The 15,995-nt window shown below is 50.1% G+C and overlaps 1 protein-coding gene across 6 annotated transcripts in view; it reads right to left on the bottom strand.

The window, feature by feature from the left end:
* dgkzb (diacylglycerol kinase, zeta b) overlaps positions 1 to 15,995 on the bottom strand; it is a 29,783-nt gene that overhangs the window by 1,090 nt on the left and 12,698 nt on the right. For 2 of the 6 annotated variants that reach the window (XM_084554611.1, XM_084554610.1), the window contains exons 2-31: positions 14,648 to 15,693; positions 13,088 to 13,196; positions 12,456 to 12,551; positions 12,029 to 12,265; positions 11,880 to 11,948; positions 10,143 to 10,214; positions 9,404 to 9,520; positions 8,466 to 8,540; positions 8,284 to 8,385; positions 7,970 to 8,052; positions 7,837 to 7,897; positions 7,578 to 7,691; positions 7,255 to 7,395; positions 7,086 to 7,164; positions 6,858 to 6,913; positions 6,717 to 6,779; positions 6,561 to 6,634; positions 6,327 to 6,438; positions 6,010 to 6,209; positions 5,217 to 5,317; positions 4,674 to 4,916; positions 4,557 to 4,597; positions 4,200 to 4,381; positions 4,020 to 4,097; positions 3,682 to 3,750; positions 3,456 to 3,484; positions 3,291 to 3,334; positions 1,483 to 1,603; positions 485 to 521; positions 308 to 407 (exon numbers count right to left, since the gene is read on the bottom strand). In XM_084554611.1, coding sequence (XP_084410737.1) covers positions 308 to 407; positions 485 to 521; positions 1,483 to 1,603; positions 3,291 to 3,334; positions 3,456 to 3,484; positions 3,682 to 3,750; positions 4,020 to 4,097; positions 4,200 to 4,381; positions 4,557 to 4,597; positions 4,674 to 4,916; positions 5,217 to 5,317; positions 6,010 to 6,209; positions 6,327 to 6,438; positions 6,561 to 6,634; positions 6,717 to 6,779; positions 6,858 to 6,913; positions 7,086 to 7,164; positions 7,255 to 7,395; positions 7,578 to 7,691; positions 7,837 to 7,897; positions 7,970 to 8,052; positions 8,284 to 8,385; positions 8,466 to 8,540; positions 9,404 to 9,520; positions 10,143 to 10,214; positions 11,880 to 11,948; positions 12,029 to 12,265; positions 12,456 to 12,551; positions 13,088 to 13,196; positions 14,648 to 15,651 — 3,909 coding nt within the window. In that variant the 5' untranslated portion in view covers positions 15,652 to 15,693. Of the gene's footprint in view, positions 1 to 307; positions 408 to 484; positions 522 to 1,482; positions 1,604 to 3,290; positions 3,335 to 3,455; positions 3,485 to 3,681; positions 3,751 to 4,019; positions 4,098 to 4,199; positions 4,382 to 4,556; positions 4,598 to 4,673; positions 4,917 to 5,216; positions 5,318 to 6,009; positions 6,210 to 6,326; positions 6,439 to 6,560; positions 6,635 to 6,716; positions 6,780 to 6,857; positions 6,914 to 7,085; positions 7,165 to 7,254; positions 7,396 to 7,577; positions 7,692 to 7,836; positions 7,898 to 7,969; positions 8,053 to 8,283; positions 8,386 to 8,465; positions 8,541 to 9,403; positions 9,521 to 10,142; positions 10,215 to 11,879; positions 11,949 to 12,028; positions 12,266 to 12,455; positions 12,552 to 13,087; positions 13,197 to 14,647; positions 15,780 to 15,995 lie in introns of those variants that run through there. The other 4 variants (XM_084554614.1, XM_084554612.1, XM_084554613.1 and 1 more) reach the window with 4 other exon arrangements.

Below are 15,995 nucleotides of genomic sequence, written 5' to 3'. Positions count from 1 at the left end.
AGGAGAAGAGAATAAACTGAGATTATGGGCTGCTTCCTGTTACCACTGGCTTCACCATGGCAACGCAGAGCGGCGGCCTTTGTGTGAGCCGGAGTGAGGCCGGGGATCCTGCAGCGCTTCGTTCCTCAATGACACACAACATTAATCACTCTGTGGAAGTGGGTCAGATGCTGCAGGAGATCCATTCAGAGGGGAGGACGGGAGGGACGGGAGGGACGGGAGGACTGGTGGACTGGTGGATGGGAGGACTGGTGGACGGGAGGATGGGAGGATGGGAGGACAGGAGGACGGGTGGACCCTGGTTTACCTGCAGGTCCGTCTTCATGAGGGACGCCCCGGCCTCCACCAGGAAGTGACAGATTGTCCTCTGACAGGACGTGGCGGCCTTGTGGAGCGCCGTCTCTCCTCTGAAACACCAAACAAACTCTGGGTCATGGTCTGTCAGCAGATCAGTGATGAAACTTTAAGACAAGAGTCCACCTACGTCTCTCTCTCCGTCACGTCCAGGTGAGACGTCGGCACTGAAACAGACAAAAGATCAGTTTCCATTTAGTCTCAGATTATTCTGAAGAATCTAATCTGCGTTTAATCTGAGACAGAACCTTCTCAGGTCACTTCATCTAAAGTCAAACCAGTAAAACTGTTTCATTACTATTAGAAATAATAATTTATCATTTTAAGACAAAGATTAGAGGAAAGGTGCAACGTGAATAAAAACATCATCAACATTAATCTTATCTTGTGTGTAACGTTCTACTGTTTCATGGTGTTACTGATGTGGTTCTGTGGTTCCTGGTTTATTGTCCTGTGATTTCCCACCTGTGTGATTGTCTGCCCCGCCCTGATTGTTTCCACCTGTGTCTCCTCTGCCCTGTCTGTATATATAGTCCTGTCTTTGTCTTTGTCCTCTGTCTGTCACACTGCTTCTCTGTCACGTTCTTGTCTTTTGATGATTTGTTTTTGTTTTTGGGACTCCCCTGCCTTTCACAGCTCCTTGAGTTACCTTTGGTTTAATTCAGTCTGTTTTTTACCTACTCCTGCTGTCCAGTGTTTGGGTCCTACCCTGACGATCAGCTGACTGTAGCTGTAACAGATCAACGGTTTTCATTCACAGAATCAAACTCAGACTGAAGCTTTAGTTTCTGTCCCAGGACGGTTGATGTTTTCATGTCTGATCTGAGCTGATGGTGTTTGGTCAGAGACGTTTCTCCTCAGCACAAAGTTCAAACTAATCAATCACTGCTAACGTGATTAACAGCTAATGCTAATGCTAATGCTGCTGGGAACATGTTCCTCACAATCAGCTGAGGAGACACAGGACCTCCTCTGATCATCAGTGTCACTGAGACTCCTCCCACCTCCCTTCTGAGACTCCTCCCACCTCCCTTCTGAGGCTCCTCCCACCTCCCTTCTGTAAAATGTTCTTGTCAAACTCTTCAGCCTAAAGCCCAGCCCACTGTGTCTCCTCGGTTCAGCTCTCACCGTTGTCGATGAGGTACTTGACGATGTCTTTGCAGCCGACCTCCACGGCGTGGTGCAGCAGCGTGCAGCCAGCGGCGTCCTGCAGCAGGAGGTCGCCCCCTCCCTGGTGGAGCTCCATCAGCTGCAGAGAGAGGCAGGAGTCAGAGGAGGAGGAGGAACGTAGAACCAGAATAAAATAAAAGCTCTCTTGTTCTTATCTCATGAGTCAGCTGCTCTAACTCTAACATCTTAATAATATGATTGATGTGAATATTGACTTTATTGAATCAACCTATAATGACTTCATCCTTTCTACATGATGTTGTAGTGAAAGCAGATGTGATCAGCAGCTGTATATGGTCACTGAGCTCAGTCCTTACTGGAGTCTGAATTATTCCTGCTTCAACTGAATCCACTGATTATTTCAAAGATTCTAATCTACATTCATTTATTCCATATTAGTGGAGTTTGTAGATATTTCTCTGATGTTTCTGTTCAACCTGATGTTGCAGAGGTTCTCTTGGTGATTATTATCATCACCTAGAGGATATAGATTCACCAGCTCACACACACACACACACACACACACACACACACACACACCCACACACACACACACTACCTGGCCATAAACAAAGTCTCCACCTGGATTTCACTAATAAACAGGTGTTCACCTCCTATTGGATAATCACTGCATGGGTGATTATCTTTCAGCTGACAACAAGTTATTTAAGCCCAACTGATTCAATGAGTAGCTTCTCATTCCTTCAACAACCATGTCTAAAGACACATCCTGTGGTCGTCTGTTTGAGAAGGGTCAAATCATTGGCATGCATCAAGCAGAGAAAACATCTAAGGAGATTGTAGAAACTACTAAAACTGGGTTAAGAACTGTCCAACGCATTATTAAAAACTGGAAGGATAGTGGAGAAGCATCAGGGTAAGAAGAGAGGCAGATGAAGTGATGCACCCATCATGCCTAGTGTCTACTGTACAAGCCTGTGGGGGCAGTGCTATGATCTGGGGTTGCTGCAGTTGCTCAGGTCTAGGTTCAGCAACATTATGAGGTCAGCTGACTACCTGAATATACTGAATGACCAGGTTATTCCATCAATGGATCATATTCCAAGATGACGATGCCAGGATTCATGGGGCTCAGATTGTGAAAGAGTGGTTCAGGGAGCATGAGACATCATGTCCACACATGGATTGGCCACCACAGAGTCCAGACCTTAACCCCATTGAGAATCTTTGGGATGTGCTGGAGAAGGCTTTGTGCAGTGGTCAGACTCTCCATCATCAATACAAGATCTTGGTGAAAAATGAATGAAACACTGGATGGAAATAAATCTGGAGACATTGGAGAAGATTATAGAAACAATGATACAGAGAATGAGCTGGAGTCAGAGATAAAGGAGGTCCAACCAGATATTAGAGGGGGACCTTTTTGTTTGGCCAGGTCGTGTAGATTCACCAGCTCACAGACACACACTGATTTATCATGTTGGACTGAACAACCACACAAACTGATTTATTTTCTACCACGAGATAAAAATAATAGTAATAACAATAAAAGATGATAAAATGATCCTGATTAGTAAAAGATAAAACCAAACCTTTGTTCTAAAACAAATCAAAGTCTGGTCAGTAAATAATTCCTGATCTGTATTAATGTTGTTCACAGCTTCACGTTGATGCTGATTGCTCCGTTCACATCATTTCCTCTTCTCTCCAGAAGTCGCTGAGACATTGTGCTTTTATTTTGACAGGGGTTGGAGAGAGACAGGAAGTGACGGGGGCTGGACTGAAGTTCTGGTTCATGGACTCACCGTGTCCAGGTCTTGGCTCCGGACGCAGCTGATCAGCTCTTCATCTGAACACAGACAAACAGGAAGCAGTTAGACAGACTCACAGCTGACTGTAGATGTTTGTAACAGTCAGCAGCGTCCTCTGGTGGACAGAGTCTGACACTGAGGACGTGAGGAAGACTTCACCTGTTTCATGTTGACGTGAGGTAGCAGGTCTGTCAGAGAGAGACAAGACAGAAGACAGATCATCAGGAGGACATCCTCCACACAGACCAGAACCTGTCCCATCAGTTTCTCTCCTCAGAACAGATTCATTGTTCAAAAGTAAAAACTAATAAATAGAACTTTAGAGAAATAAGGTGGAGGAAGGACAGAGGACAAGGACAGCAGCTGAGACGGGATGGAGACGTACCTGATGACCGGTCTGAAATCAGCCAGAGTCGTGTTGGAGCGATGGACATTGATAATCTTTGCTCCTCTCCTTCAGATCACATGAGACACATGAGACACATGAGACACATGAGGACATGAGGACAGGTGGAGACATGAGGAAGCGTATGAAACACTGATAACAGGATGATCGATCATCAACATTATATTAACTACCTAAAATGTATGTGAGGACTTAAGTCCCGCCCACTATCATGGAGGAGGCGGGGCTTATGACCTATACTGCAGCCAGACACCAGGGGGATCTGGTTCTACAGACTGTGGTTAAACCTGGTCCAGGGTCCTGCTGAGTGTGTTTACCTGCAGAGGGCCGTCTTAGAGGAGCTCTGGGACAAAGCTTCAGCCACAGAACTGTCGCTGGAGATCCTCTTCCTCTGACTGAAACACAGACCCAGCAGGAGTTTACTTCTCCAGCAGGAGCTCCACCAATCAGAGCCTCCAGCAGGAGCTCCGGGCTGTGTGTGATGAACTGGGTCTCACCTGGTGGAGGTGGAGGAGGAGGCGGGGGAGGACTGGGGGAAGGAGAACTGTCTCTGCTGCTCCTCCGAGTCCACCAGGTCGGGCATGCTGGGGGAGGTGCCCACCGTCTCCTTGGCGACCAGCTCAGGGTCCAGGATGTAGAGCTCCTCCTGGGAGATCTCCGTCACATAGTTGAGGTGCTCCTGAAACCAGAACATCACTGTGAGTCGGGTCAGAACCTCCAGGAGGCGCCGTTCACCGGGCCGGACGTCAGAAATGAACCTTTTAGTTTGAGACCTGAAGCTCAGAATCAGAACTAGAGTCTGGATTTAATCTGATCCAGAGAATAAATATGGGCTGTAGTTCCAGAGGAGGTACCTGAGCTCGGTCGATCCGGTAGAAGCGATCAGCTGTTGTACCTGAAACACAAAGGGCAGGTCTGGGATCAGCGTCTCTGGAGGTCTGGAGAGGAGCTCGGGGTCGGTGTAAACTTACAGTCCAGGAAACACCACTTCATGGACAGCTTGAGTGAAGACGGAGCGTCTCCCTTTGTCTCGTCACAGTCCTGAAAGAAAGAACCGACGCTCAGAGCAGGATTCACTGCAGCTACTGGCCCTCTGTCGTCATGACGACCCCGCGGACTCACCTGGTCCAGGTTGTCCTGCAGACGCTCGATGAAGAGGCGGCAGGTCTCCAGGTCGCTGTCTCCGGGAACAGTGATGACTCCCAACGGTGTTGCTATGGAAACACATCAAGGTCATTACCAGACTCTCGTCATGTGACCTCCAGGTGATAAAAACCTGAATCATCATTTAGAGCTGAACACCTGGAGGAAACGTCTTCTGGTCCAGATCTGGTTTTTAGATAAACTATGAACGACTGAGAACCTTCAGGAGGAACCAGGACGGTTTCAAATGATCTGGTTCTGTTGGTGTCTCTAGGACGTACAGTAGTCCATGAGTGCAGTGAATGTGTTTCATATTTACTGTGAAGGTTTGATTGATTGATTGGTTGATTGATTGATTGACAGGAACTCACAGGCCTCCTTCAGCTGGTCCTTGTCGTAGTGCAGAGCCTCGTACGCCGCCATGCTGATCCTGTTCACTCTGATCTGCAGCTTCTCAGGAAGAGGCTGCTGACTGCAGACACAGAGACACATTCATTCATTCATTCATTCATTCATTCAACCTTCCTCTACTTTACAGCAGGTCAGGACAGAACGACACTGCAGACAAATAAACTGTTAGTAGAACAGTAAATCTCTCTAACAGGCCCTTCACAACCAATCAGATCTATCTGGACGTCCCGTCAGCTCCTCCTACCTGACTGTCCATCATGGGTTCTAGATCATTCAGTCACTCAGCTCCACGTCTGAAACATAGACTCTCTGACATGCTTCAAATCCAGACTCAAAACTCATCTTTTTAAAATAGCTTACTCTACTGAACCTGCTCAGGTAGGTTCAGCTTTATACTTAAATCTGCATATTGCATTCTATGTTTTATTCTTATGATGTTTTTTTTTTTGTAAGGTGACCTTTAGTGTTTTGAAAGGAACCCACAAATAAAATGTCATTGCTGACTTCATCTAAACCTTCAGGGCTGAGCTAGCTCTGGTTTTAACCGTTAATTCACTAAAGAAGAGGTTTCATCTTTTTATCTGAGACATGATTAATAATCATCTGTACTGACGGTCACAGCAGCGTCTGTCTCCACAGTCTAAATCGTTTATCTGACTGTAGACCACTTCTACATGTGACACCATGACTGGAACACCTGCAACACCTGGAACCTGGGTGAGGTTGAGGATCAGACCTCAGGTGAGTCCTTACTCGTTTAGGTGGGGCATGGAGATCCTCCTCTTGGTCTTCTGGACCATGTTGGCCTGGTTCCTCAGGCTGATGTGGATGACGGACGGCGCCAGCTTGCAGGGTTCTCCGTCCACCTGCATGGGGATGGACTTGAAGGTGGTGAGGGTCACTTCTTTACACTGATGAAGTCGCTCACCGTGACCGCCCACCTGCAGCGTGGCCTGTACACAAACAACAACATCAGCTGGTTTAGTCTGGTTCAGTCCAGTTCAGTCCGGTTCAGTCCGGTTTAGTCCAGTTCAGTCCGGTTCAGTCCGGTTCAGCGGCTGGACCCTCACCAGAGACGTCATGGTGAAGCCGATGACCTCGATGCAGCCGTCGTCGTGGCGCTGAGGCTCAAAGTCCTGATGTTCGCTGGGGTGACCCCACGGGACGGTGCCAGCACAGTACCTGCAGCGGGACGAGGAGACAACTTTAAGAAAATAAAAGAAATACCTTGTCCAGTCCTGTTGTCCTCTACAGCAGTGGTTTTCAAAGTGGGGGGGGGGGGGGGGGGGGGGGGGGGGTTGTACCTGGGGATGTTGAGGAAGAGCAGACACTGTAACTTCAGATCCTGAACTTTGGTCGTCAGGTCTGTTCCGTCGCACTGAGGAGGAGGAGGAGAGAGAACATGTGGTTAAACCAGACCAGGACCATCTCATCATCTCCAGCTCTGGGTCTCTACTCACCACCACCCTGATGTGCTTGGCGAGGTCTTTGGAGCTCCCACTCAGGAAGTCTGAGAAGGCCGTCTGAAAGATGAACACATGTTTGTTACTTACGTCTCCACGGAGTCCATCCATGAACAGAACACCCTGAGGAGAACTTACTCCTGCGTAGAACATCTTGTTCCTGAAGCGGCTGTTAAACTTCTCTGGGTTGGCCTCTGAAAAACAAAGACACAGTTCAGGAGAAAAAATAGAAGAGACGAGGAGGTTTAAGAAGATGAAGGAATGTCTTCAGGACAGAGACAATAGAATCTGTTTCCTGGAGGTCAGTGATGTGATGGACTGGTCTCACGGTCTGATTGTGTTCAGGTATCAGTGTGAGGGACCGACCTCTGGACTCGTGGAAGCCCAGCGTGACGTGAGCGTCGAAGCCCAGACTGAAGTAGTTGTTGAAGACGTCGATAGGAAGCTGAGGGACAGACGGAGAACGAAGACTTATTGGTCTGAGAGACATTTACAGTCAGACTCTAAGGAGACGTCCTCTGGACTTTAAACCCACCTTGTCCGTCTGGTGCTCGTCCTGGTCCTCGGGACGGGCCTCGGGGTTCGCCTCCACGTTCAGGTTCCATCGGTCCAGCTGCACGATGTTCCCGTCCTCCACGTGGGACAAGATCTTAGTGATGGGTTCATCGGTGTAGCCCTGGGACAGGAGGACACGTCTGAGACACACCAAACACTTCCAGGACCAGCCCATCAGCTGATGGATCATCTATGAACCTGGACATCAGCTGACCGATCAGCTGGAGCCTCTCAGGTAAATCTCATCCATCCTGCCTCTTTAAGATTAGAACCAGTAGAACCAGTAGAACCAGCAGAACTCACCCCTCCCCAGTTGAGGGTCCTGGCCAGGTCGTTGCCGGTGCCCAGAGGAAGGATGCCAACGGGGGGCGGAGGATGAAGCTTCAACTGGTCCAGGACAGAGAGGATCCATCCCACCTGAACACAGAGACAGACTGATCTGTAATCGCTGATCTGATTGGTCAAAACGCTCAAACTGAGATAAACAGGTTTAATCAGTGATCAGAGGTTTAGATAAAGCCAGGTTAAAGGTTGTGGGACGTTCAACTGATACGTCACTCACGGTCCCATCTCCTCCACAGGCCAGGATCCTCAGGTTGGGAACCTTGGAATACAACTCCAACCTGAGGACACACAAAGACCACATCAGCTTCAAACTGTGGAGACAAGCTGGACCCAGCCAGGCCGGTCCTTACCCCTCTTTAGGCCCCGCCTTGGTCAGGTCGAACACCTGCCGAGGGTTCAGGTACCACATGAAGGACTGGATGATCTTTGCTCCCTGAAACAGAAGAAAGAAACAAGATCTTTTAACTCTGGACCAGTTAACGTCTTCATTCAGACACATGTTTAGCTATGAGGACCATCTCAGTCAGGACAGGTTGGAGGGGTTAGACTAACGGGTCAATGTTATAGCGTCCAGGTCCTTTAGAGACATTGAACACCACCGTCCTGTTACATGACGACCGGTGGTTAGTGACAGGACGTCCTGCTGGACCTGGTTCATCATTACCTGGTTTCCTCCACTCTTTGGGTTAACGAACACCAGCAGAGGCTTCATGAGCTGAGAGGGGAGGGGCTTCACCAGGAAGGGCTTCCAGCGGCCATCTTGGATCTGAGAGACACAGCAGATGAAGTTAAACCAGAGAATGAGAATGAAACTGCTGACATCAGAGCCAGACGATCGTTTTGTACCTCAGACACCTTCTTGGTCGACTTGTTGCACTTCAGCGACGTCCTTTTCTTCTTCTTACTGGACTTCAGAGACGACTGGAGAATAAAACACAAGCTCAGCATCACAGCTTTAGATGAGTCTAAAAAATATAGTGAAACACCTGATACCCTGTAGTAACCTCACCTCCTACAACCTCCACTGTAGTAAGAATAAGAATAAGAATAAGAAAAACCTTTATTTGTGCCACAATGGGGAAATTGCAGTTTGCAACAGCATGCAGAAATGACCGAGATAGAATAGATGACAGACATATTGCACATATTAGGAGTGCTCGTTGTGGAGCCTAACAGCAGCAGGAAGGGTTAGGGTTAGGTTCCCATAGTGGAACCAGGGTTAGGGTTAGGTTCCTATAGTGGAACCAGGGTTAGGGTTAGGTTCCTATAGTGGAACCAGGGTTAGGGTTAGGGTTAGAGTTAGGTTCCTATAGTGGAACCAGGAGGTGATCAGCTCAGTGAGGCTGTAGTGATGTGAGGTGTGGTGGTAGTGGATCGTTTAATCCTGCAGAGGACAGTGATGGGACATAAATGGACAGCTATAATCTGGACGGGTTTGTCTTTGTGTTGGACTGTTCCAGTGATAATAAACAGATCTGTTCATATCCATGTTGATAAAAGGATTAAAAACTTTAAATAATCCCAGATTAAAAACATAAAGAATGTGTGAATAATTAAACTAATCTTGGGTAAAACTATTTCCATCTATTAACGAACCTAAGACAAACAAAAATAAAAATAGATTTTATATTTGTATCTAACATGTTGAATATGTTGAATATGTGGGGGAGGAGGGTTAAAACCTGTCAGGGGTCAGGGGTCAGGGGTCAGGGGTCAGGGGTTGCATTATATTAATGTCCTGTGTGTGTGTGTGTGTGTGTGTGTGTGTGTGTGTGTGTGTGTACCTGTGGTCTGCGGACCCTGATGATCCAGGTGGGAGGGATGATGACGGCAGCATGAGCTCCCAGAGAGCAGCACTCCTCGATCTGCTGCAGCATGAAGCACGTCACCTTGTTGTGATACTGGAACCAGACAGGAAGTCAGTAATCAGGGGCCTCAGGGACCTCAGGGGCCACAGAGGCCTCAGGGACCTCAGGGACCTCAGGGGCCTCAGGGGCCACAGAGGCCTCAGGGGCCTCAGGGACCTCAGGGACCTCAGGGGCCTCAGGGGTCTCTGGGACCTCAAGGACCTCAGGGGCCTCAGGGACCTCAGGGGCCTCAGGGGCCACAGAGGCCTCAGGGACCTCAGGGGCCACAGAGGCCTCAGGGGTCTCAGGGACCTCAGGGGCCTCAGGGACCTCAGGGACCTCAGGGACCTCGGGAGCCACATTAATCAGACTCATGATCCACTCTCCTTACAGTTAAAAACGTATTAATATAAAACCTGATAAACTTTTAGCTGAGTTAGATTTGATATGAAATTATATAAAAACAGATTTACAGTCAGATGAGAAGAGACAAGAAACAAAGAGATAATAATAAAATACTCGACATCAGTCACACAATAACATACAAAGGAAATCTAGTCTAACAAACAAAGAAAGCAAAGATAGTCCAGATGTTTCCAGATGAATATTTTACAGATGTTCAGACAGATGTTCAGACAGATGTGGATATTTCCTCTGAACATCTGGACTGACTCACCGCCTGTTTGCACCATGAGCAGCTGATGGCAACGATCTCTTTACTGTGGAATGAGAACTTCTGCTGGAAGCCCTGTAGGTGAGACAGACTGTGTCAGGCCTTAAGCATCACGCCGCCTTCAGCATCCAGCTGCCTTCAGCATCACGCCACCTTCAGCATCTAGCTGCCTTCAGCATCACGCCACCTTAAGCATCACACCGCCTTCAGCATCACGCCACCTTAAGCATCACACCGCCTTCAGCATCACGCCACCTTCAACATCTAGCCGCCTTCAGCATCACGCTGCCTTCAGCATCTAGCTGCCTTCAGCATCACGCCACCTTAAGCATCACGCCGCCTTAAGCATCAGGCCGCCTTAAGCATCACGCCGCCTTAAGCGTCACGCCGCCTTAAGCATCAGGCCGCCTTCAGCATCACGCCGCCTTAAGCGTCACGCCGCCTTCAGCGTCACGCCGCCTTCAGCGTCTAGCTGCCTTCAGCGTCTAGCTGCCTTCAGCATCTAGCTGCCTTCAGCATCACGCCTTAAGCATCACGCCGCCTTAAGCGTCACGCCGCCTTCAGCGTCACGCCGCCTTCAGCGTCAAGCTGCCTTCAGCATCACGCCACCTTCAGCATCTAGCCGCCTTCAGCATCACGCCTTAAGCATCACGCCACCTTAAGCATCACACCGCCTTCAGCGTCAAGCCGCCTTCAGCGTCTAGCCGCCTTCAGCATCACGCCGCCTTCAGCGTCAAGCCGCCTTCAGCGTCTAGCTGCCTTCAGCATCACGCTGCCTTCAGCATCACGCCGCCTTCAGCGTCTAGCTGCCTTCAGCATCACGCCTTAAGCATCACGCCACCTTAAGCATCACGCCGCCTTGAGCGTCACGCCGCCTTCAGCGTCTAGCCGCCTTCAGCATCACGCTGTCTTCAGCATCACGCCGCCTTCAGCATCTAGCTGCTTTAAGCGTCTAGCTGCCTTAAGCGTCTAGCTGCTTTAAGCGTCTAGCTGCCTTAAGCGTCTAGCTGCCTTCAGCATCACGCCGCCTTCAGCATCTAGCTGCCTTCAGCATCTAGCTGCTTTAAGCGTCTAGCTGCCTTCAGCATCACGCCACCTTCAGCATCACGCCGCCTTCAGCATCACGCCACCTTCAGCATCACGCCGCCTTCAGCATCACGCTGCCTTAAGCGTCTAGCCGCCTTCAGCATCACGCCGCCTTCAGCGTCAAGCCGCCTTCAGCGTCAAGCCGCCTTCAGCGTCTAGCCGCCTTCAGCATCACGCCGCCTTCAGCATCACGCTGCCTTAAGCGTCTAGCTGCCTTCAGCATCTAGCTGCCTTCAGCATCACGCCGCCTTCAGCATCACGCCGCCTTCAGCATCTAGCCGCCTTCAGCATCACGCCGCCTTAAGCATCACGCTGCCTTCAGCATCACGCTGCCTTAAGCATCTAGCTGCCTTCAGCATCACGCCGCCTTCAGCATCACGCCGCCTTAAGCATCTAGCTGCCTTCAGCATCACGCCGCATTCAGCATCTAGCTGCCTTCAGCATCACGCCGCCTTCAGCATCACGCCGCCTTAAGCATCTAGCTGCCTTCAGCATCACGCCGCCTTCAGCGTCTAGCCGCCTTCAGCGTCTAGCTGCCTTCAGCATCTAGCCGCCTTCAGCATCACGCTGCCTTAAGCATCTAGCTGCCTTCAGCATCACGCCGCATTCAGCATCTAGCTGCCTTAAGCATCAAGCTTTAACACTCAGACTGACCTTCCCACACTGTCGACACTTCCCAGTCTGACGTCGTCTGTGGACCCAGTGATGACGAACAACGCTGGGCTGAAAAACAACACAAGGTGAAGAAGGAGCTTCTGTGTCTAACAGCTCTGATCAGTCTGGGGATTCCTGAAGGTTCTCACCTCTCTGACGGCTCGAGACCCAGGCTCCCTGAAGGTGGGCTTACACCTGAAATTAATCTGGAGAGATGGGAGACTGGGTGAGGAGGCGACAAGGAGAGAGGAGAGAGGAGGAGAGAGGAGGAGAGAGGAGAGAAGGAGAGTGGAGTAGTAGTAGTGTACCTTGTCCAGCTGCTCCATACACATGGTGTGAACAGAGATCTTACATCCAGCACATTTCCTCCTGGACACAGACTTTTGCTGCAGAAGATGAAGTTAAATAGTTTGTTGTCGTCATTAGATCTGGTTCATAAATGATCCACCTTTAATTATATAACTATATATAACTATATGTAAGTCCTGAGAGACAGGTGTGAATAGACCACCTGGAGTTCACCTGAACCTGAACCTGCAGTGACTCATGTCCTCCACAGGGGGCGCTGTAACTCACCAGAGACTTGGCGATGCAGTACTGCTCCCCAACGTAACAGAAGTCTCCAGAACCGCTGGTCTCAAACCAGATGTGGTCTCCGTACTGAGCGTTGTCCTGCAGCACAAAGACCTGCTTCATCTTCATCATCATCATCATCATCATCATCATCATCATCTTCTTCCTCCTGATCTAAACTTCATGTTTCTGTCTCTTATGATTCATTTCTATAAATTCAGCAGGAGCTATTTAAATAAGGTATGATTAGATTTATTTACATTCATCTCCACATTACTGCTTCTTTTAGTTTGTTTATTTGATCAGAAACCTTTAGGACCATCTGATCAGGATGGGTTCATGGATTCATAGATTCATGATCCTGTGAAGGTCGACGTTTAAATCTGCTGCTGTGGAGACTTTTAACTTTCTTGGTAAATTAAAGTTTGTGGTGTTAGAGGACGTCCTGACCAGAGCAGCCTTTATTCAGGTGAACATTAAATCACATCAGTGTGTGTGAGCTGTGGTCAGAGAAGCAGTCCTCCACCTCCAACTAAAAACCCTAAACTGGTCCCGGGACCCTGCATGGTCACTCTCTGTTGAGATGAGACACTGATCAGCTCCTAGCCCGGCCACCCGGCGGGTCATGGACTCACGCTCCAGTCCACGGTGCTGGTCGGCTCCTGCAGAGCGTCGCTGGGTCCAGGGGTCGACACGTCGGCCTGGGACGGAGCGTGCTGCACGCCGGACTTGGCGATGGCTTTCCTGCAACCACAGAGAGAGAGAGGGAGAGAGAGAGAACTCTGGTGAATCTGTTCATCATGTTGTGAATTTATTTGTTTCCTGGTCTCTGGGTTAAACGTCTGCTCCTCCAGACTCCTCCAGACTCCTCCAGACTCCTGCTGCACATTTAATGACTCCCTCCTGTTTGAGTTTGAACCCTAACGATGGGTCGACTTAGTCAAATGTGAACGAGCTGAGAAACAGATCCAGAGTGAGGAGGTTTGTAGACAGTGTTTGTTCACGGCTAATGATGCTAACAGCTAATTCAGTCAGTGACTGATCGTTAACGTAGCGGCTAATGAGCCTCGGCTCCACAGCAATCATCATGTCATGACTTATTAATGTGAAGCTCAGTTTATGCCTCCTACATGCTGCAGGGTGGGACATTAACAAAGGGCCCCCTGGGGTCCCAGACCCTCAGGGGCCACATGACCCCTGGTAGACTACATCAACATCCAGGGAAATAAACACGTTGATTTATTTAGAGTGAAAGTCAGAAACAGTCCCAGATCTTTCCCTGGTTTGATATCAGCTGCACCAGATAGACCCAGACCTGGACCAGACTGGACCAGAGACACACACCAGCACATGTACACACAACAACGTCCTGAAAGTAGACAAAGAGAACCAGTCAGACACATGGGACATAAACATGAGACTAAACTGAGCCAATATTACATATCATGTCCTCCTTGTGTCCAGTATCTGCTGTGACCTCCTTGTCACTAAATGTTTCTGGTAACTGCTGATCAGTGGTCTACAGCAGCTTGGAGGAACTTTAGCCCATTCCTCAGAACAGAACCACTTCAGTTCTGAGATGTTGGTGGGTTTCCTCACATCAACATTAACATCATCCAATGAGAGAGAGGCCTTTAGCTGCTTAGAAGTTCCCCTGGGTTCCTTTGGGACCTCTCAGACTATTATGGAGTGATCTTTGTTGGTGGACCACTCCTGTGGAGGGGAACAGTCGTCTTCAATCTGTCTGACTGTGGATTATTTGTGGGTTCCAAACTCTTTAGAGATGGTTCTGGAACCTTTTCCAGCCTGATGAGCAACAACAACTCTTTCTCTGAGCTCCTCAGAAAGCTCCTTTGTGAAGATCAGACTGAGACAAATCCCTGATTTATTGAAACTAAACCCGGAACTGAACCACACCTGAGTCTCATTACATTGATGGAAACACTTCTGAACACATGGACTCTGATTGGATCCTAGAGGAGCTCCTCTCTGATATGTAATATTGGTGTATTTATCTTTGTCTAATTTCAGGGCTTTGTTTTTATCATATGTCTGTGATGTTCATCAGTTTTTTAAATTGAAAATCAAATCAAATCTTTATTTATTAATTTATTTGATTTATTTTAAGTACACAGATCTTTTCTAGAATGACTCTGAAGTGGATGTTTTTATTCTGCGTTGCTATGGTTACATACAGCAGGAAGGTACTCCAGCTCTCCAGACGGGAGTCGTAGCCGTGGGCCCCCAGTGGGCTGAGGGCCCCGGGGCCCCTGTAGAAGGCCGGGTGGTTGAGGTAGTAGACTGAGTTTTTGCGGCTGGACAGGGGGGGGCCTCTCCCCGGCCAGGGGCTCCCAGCTTTGGAGATGGTGGAGATCCTCCTCCTCTTCCTCTGGCTGGCGGCGCGGTAGCCGCTGTAGGGGGCGGAGTCTCCTAGAAACAGCTGAGAGGAGTTCCTCCGGAGGCAGCGAGGGGCCCGGATCAGGGGCCGCGACGTTGGAGGCAGCTGAGGAGTCTTTCTCACCACCTCCACAGCGGAGGAGCAGGATGGGGGTGGGGTCGGGGAGAGGCAGGGTTTGGGAGACCACTCCTCCTCCTCCTCCTCCTCCTCCTCTGACAGCTGACTGGACTCTGATTGGCTGTCGTTGGAGAAGTCGTTGCTGTCGTTGTCTCCGTCTGATTGGAGGCTGCTTGAGCGAGAGAACATCCTTCTGTTGTTGGCCCCGCCCCTCACCTCCAACTGTTGCTCCTCGGCCGGTAGCCCCGCCCCCGCCCCGCCCTCGTCCTCGTCCTCCTCCGTCATCTGGATCAGACTGGCCAGCAGCATGGACGGTCCCAGCAGGTGGGTGTCGATGGTCCGCAGCTTCCCCACCTTCCCCCGGCACACGGCGAACCGAGGGTTGAGACTGGGCGTGGTGGTGCTGGAGCGCCGCCGCCGGCCGTGTCCCCCCCAGCGGCCGCGCTGAGGCCGTGTCTTCGCCAGACGCCCCCCGCCTGGACACGGAGGCACCGCCGGCATCTGGACGCTGGAGCGGCGGCGCTGGGCCAGGGAGGACGAGGGCAGCCCCACGCTGGAGCGGCGCCGGGCCTTGCTGGTGGGGATGGCCACGCTGGGCCTCCGCTGGCGGCAGGGAGTGGCCCCCCCATCCGTCTGCAGAGGAGCTTCCTTCCTCTTGAAGTGACGGCGGAAAAAAGTGTCCATGGTGGACGCAGGGACGAGGTGGACGTCTCAAAACTCCTCTGGCTGCTGGACGCAAAAAGGAGTTAGAGGGCGGAGCAGAGGCTGAAGCTGTGCAAAGGTTTCAGGCCCCGACGTCAAACTGGAGGGAGGACAGGAGCCATTACCCCCCCCACCACCCCCTATCATCCTCAGAGCAGTCTCTAACCTCCTCTGTCTCTAGCATCCTCTGTCTCTAACGTCCTCTGTCTCTAACGTCCTCTGTCTCTTTTCGTCGTCCTGCTCAGTGAGAAGAATTGAAACTCTGTGTCTGAAACCTTTGCACAGTCCAGTTGATCACGGCCCCCACCAGAACGACATGACTACTG

This window comes from Chelon labrosus (assembly GCF_963514085.1).
Source record: "Chelon labrosus genome assembly, chromosome: 11".
NCBI classification, from domain to species: Eukaryota; Metazoa; Chordata; class Actinopteri; order Mugiliformes; family Mugilidae; genus Chelon; species Chelon labrosus.
This window is presented reverse-complemented; position numbering and strand designations above follow the sequence as displayed.